An 11,641-nucleotide genomic window follows, 5' to 3' on the forward strand; every position below is an offset into this window, starting at 1 on the left:
ATTTACCGGTCGATCTACGTTCCAACCCTCACCTATGGTCACGAGCTCTGGGTAGTGACCGAAAGAATGAGATTGCGAGTACAAGCGGCCGAAATGAGTTTCCTCCGCAGGGTGGCTGGGCTCAGCCTTAGGGATAGGGTGAGGAGCTCGGACATCTGGGAGGGACTCAGAGTAGAGCCGCTGTTCCTCCACATCGAGAGGAGCCAGTTGAGGTGGTTCGGGCATCTGGTAAGGATGCCTTCTGGACACCTCCCTTGGGAGGTGTTTCGGGCGTGTCCAACCGGGAGGAGACCTCGAAAATATTACGTTGCAACCAAGTACTGTATAGTTTTGACACATTTCTATATAAGTATAAGTAATATTTATACTGGTTCAATTCAACAATTTGATCCTATTTCCCATGTTGGCTGCGCAAAAAATGTAAAAGGAATTAACTAACGTTTTAGATTTTTGCCGTGGTATCTTTGCAGTGTTGTTATCGAGCTATTTAGGCAGGTCATATCAAAGTCATAATTTTGGTATCATGACAACACTAAAACATAGCTCCGAGGACAGGGGCTGGTCTTGATCACATTTTATTGAATCAAATCGTTAGAGATTTCTTACTGAATTAAGGTCAAGGCGTTCAAGATTTGCTTTTGTTCTCTATCCTAATGGGAACATGTTACATTGTGCTACATTTTAAGACAGTTACTCAGCCAGATGGTTTTCTTTGAGAAGCTGTAAATACACTCGTTAATACACACCAAAATATTTTAATAGGAGTCAAAGTGCCAACTTTAATTTGTTTTCACTGAATGACATTCCAGAGTTAAAATAAAACATATCCCTCAGTTTTGAGGTTAGCAACAAGCTGGGAAAGAAAATGGAACATCTGGCAGCTCAAGATTTGGTGGAGACCAAACCACAACTAAGACAAGAGTGAACTGGACTTGGGTTTACCTCAAAGTACTCCTTGTCCACCATCTTCCCTGTTTCCATGGTGATTTTAGGTGTCAGGTAGTCGAGGGCCAGGGATGCAAAGCCGTGGGAGGCCAGCAGCGCTGCACGGTACTCCACCAACTTCCCTCCACCCCCCCACAACTCCAGGACGCCAGGGAAAGGTCCTGGTCCTTCAGAGTAATTGAAATACCAAAAAGATTCAGTTGACATTCTGATTTGTGCGTGCTCTGCTCTCTAACCTTCAGGGTGTAAGGAGCTTTTTGGCACATGTTTGCAGATTGATGAGAGACAGAGTCATTAATCCCAGGACCCGCTCACTGCAGGACATGCTCTTTAAGATCATTACAGTGCTTTTACACATTGTGGGTTGGAGGCAGTACCTCCTCAAGGCGGGAATGCCACACCGTTACCCCGCCTCGCCATTCTGTATTAAAGGTACGATTACAAAATGGCGGGACTAAGTTGTTTTGTATTTAATTCGGCATCGGAGGTAGTAATGGCGCAGAAACAATGTCTGTAGAGACATGACAACTGGCTGGACGGGATCATGAGCAGCACGGGTATGACGTTTTGATGACATGTGTGTGTGCAACCCACCGCTGGAGATTTAAAAAGTAGCTGATATCAGTTAGCAGCTAACTCAAAGAAGAAGAACGGTGGCAGAAAACGTCCACAAAAACAAAGCAATGAGGTCCAGGAGCTCCTTCAACTCCGAGCAGAGGACGAGATCGGCTGCCTTATAACAGTGATGGTAAATGACTGTTAATATCATGTTATACCAATGTTATAGTTTAGAAAGCGCTGCTGATGCATATGTTATGTGTCACACTTAGAGGCAGATGCTGTTGTGTTACATGTCACACCCGTCATGCCTCTTTTGATTCTGTGATGTCAGCATGCTGTCTAAAATCACACACTGGAGCAGCATGATGCCGCCATTGCTTGGTTCTGTGTAAAAATGCAGAGGCTGCGTAAGGAAGGGACTTCATAGTGTCTCTATGGCGTGATCTCTGAATAAAAAGGGCTATAGCAGTTTAGACTCACCTACTGGGTTAGCAGTTTTGATTTGGAGGTTCAGGGATTTAAGTAGAGGTAGGTAGGTAGAGGCTTAGATACAAAAACATAGATGCCTCATTGGCTGCTTGATTGTACGTCAATGTCGCCACCATGTTAGAGAGGTCAAGACTTGCCTGTGAACAACTGCATTTAAACAGGAGAGCAGCTTTAATTCTGGATAAAAAGCAGATTAACATTTATATTCCTCAGCCAATTTCAGTGGGCTGTTTTTATATTTGAAGGTTTACGATCTGCATGTAGTAGAAAAAAACGTTTTGTCTTGGTAAACTAGAATCTCGCTAGTTTGGATAGAATCACTCCTGGACGCTAGAGGAGTGAGTTATGCCGGGTTCAGACTACACAACATTTTTGTCTGTTCAAACAGTCACTATGTCAAATTAGGCGATTGTGGAGTCATAAAATCTTACTGTGACTTGGCCGACAGGCATGACAGACTACACGATGGTCCACACCAATCATCCCTGATCGTCTTTCCGATATGCATGATGTCGTTGCATCATTCTTGTCCTGTCACTATAGCTGTTGATGTCCCAGCTGAAATGTTACTGCAGTAACGTAAAAAAGCGCCACCAGATGGTAGTAGCATGCAAACTGTGCAAGTCACTGAATTCTCCACAAGTTTCTGCAAATGTTTCACAGTAAAAGCCTTCGAGTCCAAGTGAACATTTGTGTCAAATTTGAAGAAATGCCCTCAAGGTGTTCTTCAGATAACGCATTCACAAGAATGGGACGTACAGAAGTATGGACAGACAACTTGAAAACATATTGCCTCAGGCCACGGCTATGCTGGTGCAAAGGCAAAAAACTATTTATGGGCAAGTCTTGCCCTCTCCAATATGGTCAAAGGCAAAAAACTATTTATGGGCAAGTCTTGCCCTCTCCAATATGGTGAGTAACGTTGACGTATCACTGAAACCTTCTGACACAGCCAATGTGGCTTCTACAGTAATATGTCAATGGGCAGAGGGACCAAGGGTAAACTTACCCAACCCAGCATGGATACAATTATTTTTATTAGCCATGCTGGCAGCATTGCTCAATGGATGATGTTGATCCGTGGGTATTTGGTTCAGCCTGAAATATCTCACAACTGTAAGATGGATTGCCGTGACATTTGGTACAAATATTCATGGTGTTGTGCCCGGCACCTCTGGTGCTGTGTAGCGCAGCCTTTTTTCTCCCTCTCTGCACCTTCTCTCTCCCTCTCGCTCTTCCTCTCTCTCTCTCTCCCAGGCAGAGTGCAGGCGGCGGCGGCACAGGTGTGGTGAATCTGCAATCAGGCTGCCGCACACCGGCGGCAGCGCTCCAATCAACTCACTCTGCTGCAGCGTTTATGAGGAGACAGAAGCCCACTACTCGTCGCCAGTCCGTAAACCGACAAACATTCCTCGCTTCAGTGCTCATTCCTGTCCTGCCTTACCTGCAAACGTCTCCTCCGGATCATCTCCTCGCCTCTCGCCATACTCCACGCCTGCCTGGTTTTCCACCTCCAGCCACAGCTTCCGCCGCCTGCTCCACCACGCTGCCAGCTCCTGTCTCCTGTCTCCCCTCTGCCCTCAGTTAAGTCCCTCATTCCGTTCAGTCTTAGCTTCCATAGTTCCTAGGTTATCTTGTTCATTACTTCTAGTTCCCATAGTTCCTAGTCAGGTTTTTAGTCAAGTAAAGTATAGTGTAGCCAGTTTCGTGTAGAAGTATCTTTGAGTTCTATTACCAGATCTGCGTTCCCCTTGACCCCTAGGTGGTACCCTTGTTTCCTTCTTGTTTCACCCCAGCTATCCTGGGTACAATTTGTTAACTTTTCTTGTAAATAAATATTACTTATTTATACTCGTACTGTGTGTGTGTTGCTTGCACCTGGGTCTCGCGTGGTTCCCGTAACACATGGTCCTCAGCAGTGTTAATTTTGACAAGAATTTTTAATTTCATTTTAGTCTTAGTCACTCACCAAAGACTGGATTTAGTTAAAGTCACATTTTAGTCTTTTAGTTTTGTTTTGTTTTAGTTAAAATTTAGTCAGTGGAATCAGTTTTAGTTTTAGTCTCATTTTAGTCTGTTGATGTAATTTGACAGTTTTGTTAAACTGTAATAGATTTTCCAAAAGGATGTTTGTCATGGTAGTAAAAACTCCATTGTAAGCTTACCTTTAACTGTGTGTTTAGTCATTTAAACTAAGAATGTACCATATTACTCTTGTATAATAAAATGAATGTCTAAGGCTTGTTAGAAAAAGTGCAATACATAATCATGTCCTTCACAGGTTCTTGTTTTTTTTTCTGTATATTTGTACTCACAACCTGCAAGAATAAAGCTCCAATCCTCTTAAGACATCAAAAGAAGATCATAACAGCTTAACTGTTATGCCCATTTTAATTTAGTATTTTCTTACAAGGGTTTTTAAATTCGTCGTGTTTTTTCCACTAAACTTGAATCCACAAGGCTCTCCATCCTCGTTGGGAACGATACAGTCAGTCTTTTGTTCGGCTGGAAGGTAATAGAAGTGTGTCAATAAATCTTCTCTTCTTTTTCTTCCCACTTGACAAGTCGCAGTCGCCGGCTTCCCGCTGTGGAGCCAAGGCGTCTATGTGGCAAAACTGGACGTGCACCGCCACCGCGCGGGGGGAGGTCATTCAATCAGAAAGATAGACTGAGAGTTTGAATTTGAGTTAAGATAATTAATTGGTTAAAAAGGAAAACAATCAAGGCATTGAGGATGGTTGTAATCCAGATTGTCCGGCCGACCAGCGTCATCTTTTTCGTCACGTTTTTACTCGTCAGTTCATAATGAACAGAGATTTCGTTTTAGTTTTTGTTGTCAGTACTTATTAAATTTACATTCTCGTCACAAATTAGTCACGGAAAAAAGGGTCGTCAACGAAATGTTTTCGTTTAAGTTTTAGTTGAAAAAATTAACACTGGTCCTCAGAGGATGAATCCTAATGACTTTGGTGATCCTCTGGTCTTTCCTCTTGCAGCACCAGCATGCTGACATTTTTGGTTTTTGGTAAAATTATTGGATGGATTGCCATGAAATTTAGTACCTGATTCATGTTCTCCTCAGGGTGAGTTGTGTTCACTTTGGGAATCATCATCTGTGCTGGTTTAATTTAGGTGAATTGTACTTACACTGATAGTGTATGTTAGTAGAACTCCTGGACTAAATTCAACTAGAAATATTTTGAATATTTCTATTTCAACGTTTTTTTCATTTAGTTATTCCTACAGTACCGGTCTGTCCAGTTTTGATGTACCTTTGGTCACCAATGTTTTTAGGACTTAAGGAGGTCAAGGTCAAGGAGGATGTAGTCATGGCTAAATATAAAGATGTTAATGCTGACAACTTTTATGAGATGATATCTGAACCTGCATCTTAAGTGGTGACATGGGACGTTTAAACACCCTTTAACCACCTCGACCTCAATGCACCAACTCCACACTGACCCCACACAACAGGACAAATTATTAATTGAATTTGTAGGAGCCTTAAAAGAGTCTGTAGACCTGGGCTTTACCCACAGGTCACCTACCTCCAGACTCTCCTCTGGTCCTACCTGGGGGCAGGAGGAGGACAGCACTGAGTCCGTAATCTGTGATCGGGATACGGTGGACACCAGGCGCCATGTACCAACGCTCCACCACAACACTGGCAAGAGGCACCTGGTCCAGGAAGCCTTCAGTCTGGTGACCCTGGTACAAAGAGATTGTGACCTCCATGGGAGTCTGGACGTTGATCTTCCTCAGCCTAAGGTATGATAGGAAAAAGTTTTTGATATTGATATTTGTGTCGATATTGATTGGTATCATCTGAACAGCTCTACCCTTGTTGGCCTACCTGAGCCCAGGTTTGCTGCCTGGAACTGGTCTGAGGCTCCACAGTAGACCCATAGGTTCAACCCCCAAATATGTCCCGCCCAGACTGGGATCCTCTGATACTGTAAAATAAAAGAATAGCTATAAACAACTATTTGATTTTTTTAAACTCAAATGACCAATTTGAATCAATAGCCCCTTTTCCACCAACATTTCCAGGAACTTTTATTACCAGGAATTTATTTACCTGGGTAAAAGAATTCCTGGTAATCTGCATGGTTTCCACCGTACCTCAAAGTTCCAGAAAATGTATTCAAATTAGCGTGATGACGGAAATGATTCGGCATGTGCCCTGTATTTGGCTCCCCCAGCTTAGCTGGTTACATGCTGGTGTCGAGAGTTGGGGCTGTTCGTCTCAGCCAGCAGCTAAGTTTAAAAGTATTTTAAGATAAGTGTCAAACTAAGTTAGTCTACGTACAGACAGCTGTCATTTGAGCTTATTAGGAACAATTCACTATCAGCTGAACTAGTGTGCTGTCCTTGTGTAAGACATCACATTAGTAACGGTGGATGAGAGACTGTGGACTGAGCATATTGAATATCGCTGTCTTTGTGTTTAAATGTTCATGCTGCTGAACACATGTATTGATAAAGTATTGGCTTCTTACTCATTAAGGTTTTATGTCACTTACAGTAATCAGTGTAGCTGCCGTCAGCTCGAGTCATTTTTGAGTTATCTTCACTTCATTTCCACCGGGGCCACTCGGCTGTTCCCCAGTTACCGTGTCGTGTCTGTGTATCTGTGGATGTGTGTGGATGTGTGTGCAACACAGAGCGCAGAGGAGAACCAATACCGTTGGCGCTAATCAATACTACGGCCTTTGATAATTTAGCCCCAGGGCTAATTCAGTACTGGGTTTCGGTACCCATCCTTAATCAAAACACACACGAAGTGAAGCATGTAGAAATGAAATTAAGTTTGCACCGGCTGCCTGTGCCAGGAAGTGCGGAGCACTGCAAGTGTGTGTTCCACCAATCAGTGTTCTTCGGCACACAGCCACGCCCCTCAAGAATTCCGGGTAATCTGAAAGTCCTACCCCCCTACTAGGTACTTTTTTCAGTTTGGGGTTGAGGGAAAGTTTTTTACCGGGGTAATTTCAGTGGAGTTTCTCAAAATCCTGGGTAATTGATAAAAGTTCCTGTGGTGTAAAAGTGGCTTATTTTGCTTTTCTCGACATGTTAAATTACAAAACTGATCATCTTCCTCCAAACTTTTTGTAGTTAATGGATTTGGTGATTGAGGTTCAGGTTCACCATTCAGATCGACATTTTATGCTACATAATTTATTATTTTTAAATTTCAAACAAAGAAGCCTGTAAAATACTCAAATAAATTTACCATTCTTTTAACACATTTACCAAATTTACCAAAACCAGGGACATTTATAAATTGCTTTTTTGAATGCCTACAAACCTATCCCACAAACTTTTCAAAAGTTTTACAGTCAACTCTCAATCAATTAATTCAATAATCTGTTTTTTTTTCCAAGACTAGATATTGAACTATATACCGTTCACAGTCCCAGTGGCGTTAGCGGTGTAGTGAGCGAACGCCTCCCAGCTGTTTCCATCCTCACTCTGGTGGAGGGCGTGGATGGTAAGGTAGGAACCAGGAAAGACATTCTGGACCACGATGATGAACTTTTCATCCACGAGTCCTCTGGATGGCTTTACTGACAGCCTCACACAACGCTGTTTCACATCCATCCTGAACTGAGCACAAACATAAATCGAGAGTCACTTGCTGCAGTGAAAGAGTTAGGAGTGAGGAGTGAGGGTAAAATGTTTGTTTGGACAGATGTATGAACTGACCAGAATCTATAAACGGTTCCTAAAGACATTTTGAGTTTGTCAAGTTTGCACTCAATCATTGTTCTCTCTTGCTCACTCAAACACAGTGACGAGTTCTTCAACTGAATTCGATCAAACAGATGATACTCATGGGGCAATAGATCACATAATGAATCACCATTACACCTCACTGCGGGTATTGTCTGTGCTGGGTACGGCCCACAGCTGCCCCAGAATCTGCCACCCACTAATCAAAGCAAAACCATAAACCTTAAAATCATAAAAGTAATAAAAAAATGACATCATAAAACCATGGAATTGTAAAACTATACATCTTTAAACCAAGTGAGATTTTAAAAGTGTTGCAGCAGCGTGGGGTGTAAAAAGAGTTTCAGACCTGTATCAGGAAGTCAGAGCGAGTTAAAGGCTAAAGTTACCAGATCTGTTTTTAGCTTTCTTTTTAAAATATTTGGAAACTTGCTTCCCTGATATCTACAGTATAGGTTGTGTGTTCCATAGATTTGGGGCGTCATTGACAAAAGCTGTGTCATGACCTCTTTGTATATATTACAGTGAACTGTGGTCTTAGTTTTCCTCCATTTTCCTTCAGCTGCTTGACAGATTCTCATTAACACTGTTATTGTTTAACCATGGGGAGCTTTTGTTAGTCACCCTCTTTTTAACCTTTAGTGGAGCAACAGTATCTAAAGCAGATGACGGGGTATTGCTGACATTTTTAACCCTGTCATCTACAGAGGAGCCACAGCTGTATGGGTCAAATGATCCCATTATATTAGAGAACTCTGAGTCAGCCTTGGCATCTAGAAATTTCTTTTGAAGCAGGATTTCACCTTTGGTCTTTGTTGAGTTTAGTTTGGCATCACAGTGATGGGCAAATATAGGTATCAGATACTGAAACACTGTCAATGTTTACCCCTGTTGTTTTTCAGGCTGTCTGTCTGTATCTGTGTGCCTTGTCTGTCTTGCTCATCTCTGCATTCTTGTTTGGGTATGGCAACCCAAGTGCATGACTGAGGCTGGCACCCAGCAATCTGCATCAAGTCATATAATAATAACCAACAATAACCTTTATCCCATGGGTGTGGCACGCCGATGCCAACCATGTATTCAAGCTAAGGAGTCTGCTAAAACATTCCATTCCTCTACCTAGAGTTGGAATGGGACCTGAAATGAATACATGTTGTGACTGACAGTTACTCGGTTTCTCCAGCAGCAGGCCAAAGTCTCTCTTCAGAATTTCAGAGCCAGTTGTCCTTCGCATAAGGACAACTGGCTCTAATCAGCGACCTCAGACTAAATTCTGATGAAAATAAGGTCTTGATTATTGTCCTTTTAGACCTAAGCGCAGAATTTGATGATTGACTGAAGTCTTTATCATTTGTCTTGTAAAGTTGCTCAGTCTTTCTGACTGTGTTAAACTGGTTTAGACATTTTACAGCAGTCTCTGAGATCATGTGTCTGAGACTTGATTGAGAATTGATTTTAAGCTCCTCCTCCTTGAATACAAAGCCCTTAATGGGTTGGGACCCTCCTCCTCCTTGAATACAAAGCCCTTAATGGGTTGGGACCGAGCTACATTGCCAACTCTCTTGTTAATCATTTGCCTCCAAGAACACCACGTTCTTCTGTCCCTGGTTTATTTGAGGTTCCCAGAAACATACTTGTCAGAAGACCCAGCACGCATTATAATCCCCATATCACTTGGATGTGTGGAGAGGATGCCTGGCAACAGCTCTGTCAGCTCCCTGACAGATGTGTTAGCTGTCATTAGATTTTCAGTCAATCAGGTGTGGGGTTGGCGGTGTTTCTCCTGACCTAGCAGTGGTTTTGAGGCTATTCTCATCTCAGTGTTTAGAGATGAAGTCAAAAACCTCTCCTGCCTGCAGCCAATCAAACCTGCTGCTGCCAAACCTAGTTAACTGTTAGGACTAAATTACACCATCGAGGTTAATGATTGATTTGAAGATTTTATGGATTAAAATCAAAGCCCTATAGGTTCAGGCCCTGAGCTACATTTTAACAGTAATCTGACACTAGTAAGGTAGAACTGTTGTAATATGTGTTGTGAAAAAATATTTTACATCAAGATACATCAACAAAAACTGTGAATGAGTTATAGTAGTTATAATAATAACGAAAAATGATTTTACATCACATAACATCATCATTATTTTTAGGTTATTATATTATATTAATGTATTATTATTATTTGAATTATTTATAATTATTTTATAATTGATCAATATGTTTATATTATGTTCAGCTATATGTTAAAAGAGAGAAGATTGGTCAGTGTGTAAAGTATTTCTCCAATGTCATAATGCACTGGTGGATGAAATGTGGTTAACATGAAGATGTAATTTAAATATATTTAATGTTTCATATAACGTCATCAATATGTTACTATATAGTCTGTGTGCTGCCAACTAGAAGCTTTCAGGACATTTTTATTGTCAGATCTGTACATTCTACATCATTCATGTGAAATAACTGAACTTAATGTTAGTTGTTAGAATATGCTGAAGATTACTCTTCATCAATCAATTTATATAGCACTTTTCATACAAACAGAATGCAGCACAAAGGGCTTCACACAGTAAAAACAACCGCCCTCCCTACAGGGTTTCTGACTGCTGGGGAAAAACCTTAGTGATACGAGAAGAACCTGTATGTGCGTTTACTCCAAGTGGTTCAAGAGCAGCTTTCAATTTTAAGTATGCCTTCGATGGGTGCTTCAGGGGAATTTTAGAGGAATGGTAAAAAGTTTTACTCATATTACTACAAAGCAAACATAGAGCCAGGTAAATGTTCCAACAGATGAACAATGTTCACAGTGAACACACAGATAGAGGAGTTGTAGGAATAATCACTGCGGGCCCTCAATACAGATATTGTAAGTAGTCAATTTCTTTTTTTTTTTTTTTTTTTTTTGTTTTAAACATATGTTTATTGCACATTTTGTTAATTTACAAACGGTGAACAACATAGAACAAGAAGGCACATACAAGAAAACAGCAACAATAATAATGATGAAAATAAAATTAATAAATAAATAACTGGAGAAAAATAAATAAATAAATAAATAAATAAATAAATAAGTACACTTTTAACCACAAAACAAAATATCATTGCATGTGTAAGAATCATGGTGGTAGAAAGATAAATAAATGAAAAATAAGTAAATAAAATAGATGCATATGTCTATTAATATATATATACACACACAGATACATGTACAGTACATGTATGTAAAAGTCTAAATATGTATACTAAATCAAGCTAAAATGAAAAGATAGATAAATCTTTAGTTCAGCTCATCATTCCAGCCATCTACTTCAATAACATTTTTCTCAAGGAAATTACAAAAAACCTTCCAGATTTTCCAAAACTTGTCAAGCTTATTTTTCGAGGTGTAGCTTATCTTTTCTAAAGCCAAGTAGAAAGATATCCCTGTTAACCATTGCGAAGTAGTACAAGGTTTATCCCTTTTCCATGAACAGGCTATACATCTTTTAGCTTCCAGAAAACAAATATTGAGTAAGGATTTTTCATTTTTGGAGGGCACAAAGTTGTCCGGGTAGATATTCAGTAAACATAACTTTGGTTTGAGAGGTACTTTTTTTTCAATGATTCGACTGGCCAGGTTCAATACTTTTTTCCAAAAAGAGAGTATCAGAGGGCATTCCCACATGCAATGGAATAAATAACCTTTTTGTTGCTTACATTTAATGCAAGTATCTGGGATATTTGGGTTAAAAAGGTGCAGCTTACTTGAGGTTATATACTGTCTGCTTATCCATTTGTATTGTAGTAATTTAGAGTTTGTATTCACCGTTTGAGTTTGAGCTGTTAAAAAAGCTCTGGCCCATTCTTCCTCTGTTAGATTTTCTTGCAAATCGGATCTCCATGATTGTAATATGTTTTGTGCTGACTCTTTGGATTT

General features: G+C 40.6%; 2 protein-coding genes across 4 annotated transcripts in view; one reads left to right on the forward strand and one right to left on the reverse strand.

The window, feature by feature from the left end:
• LOC126407744 (bile acid-CoA:amino acid N-acyltransferase-like) overlaps positions 1 to 7,622 on the reverse strand; it is a 27,840-nt gene extending 20,218 nt beyond the window's left edge. For both annotated transcript variants that reach the window (XM_050072928.1, XM_050072930.1), the window contains exons 1-4: positions 7,398 to 7,622; positions 5,849 to 5,948; positions 5,568 to 5,758; positions 943 to 1,112 (exon numbers count right to left, since the gene is read on the reverse strand). In XM_050072928.1, coding sequence (XP_049928885.1) covers positions 943 to 1,112; positions 5,568 to 5,758; positions 5,849 to 5,948; positions 7,398 to 7,593 — 657 coding nt within the window. In that variant the 5' untranslated portion in view covers positions 7,594 to 7,622. The remainder of the gene's footprint in view (positions 1 to 942; positions 1,113 to 5,567; positions 5,759 to 5,848; positions 5,949 to 7,397) is intronic.
• Positions 1 to 11,641, forward strand: part of cadps2 (Ca++-dependent secretion activator 2) — a 633,342-nt gene that overhangs the window by 317,940 nt on the left and 303,761 nt on the right. The gene's annotated exons all lie outside the window — the stretch shown is intronic.

This window comes from Epinephelus moara, chromosome 20 (assembly GCF_006386435.1).
Source record: "Epinephelus moara isolate mb chromosome 20, YSFRI_EMoa_1.0, whole genome shotgun sequence".
Taxonomy (NCBI): domain Eukaryota; kingdom Metazoa; phylum Chordata; class Actinopteri; order Perciformes; family Serranidae; genus Epinephelus; species Epinephelus moara.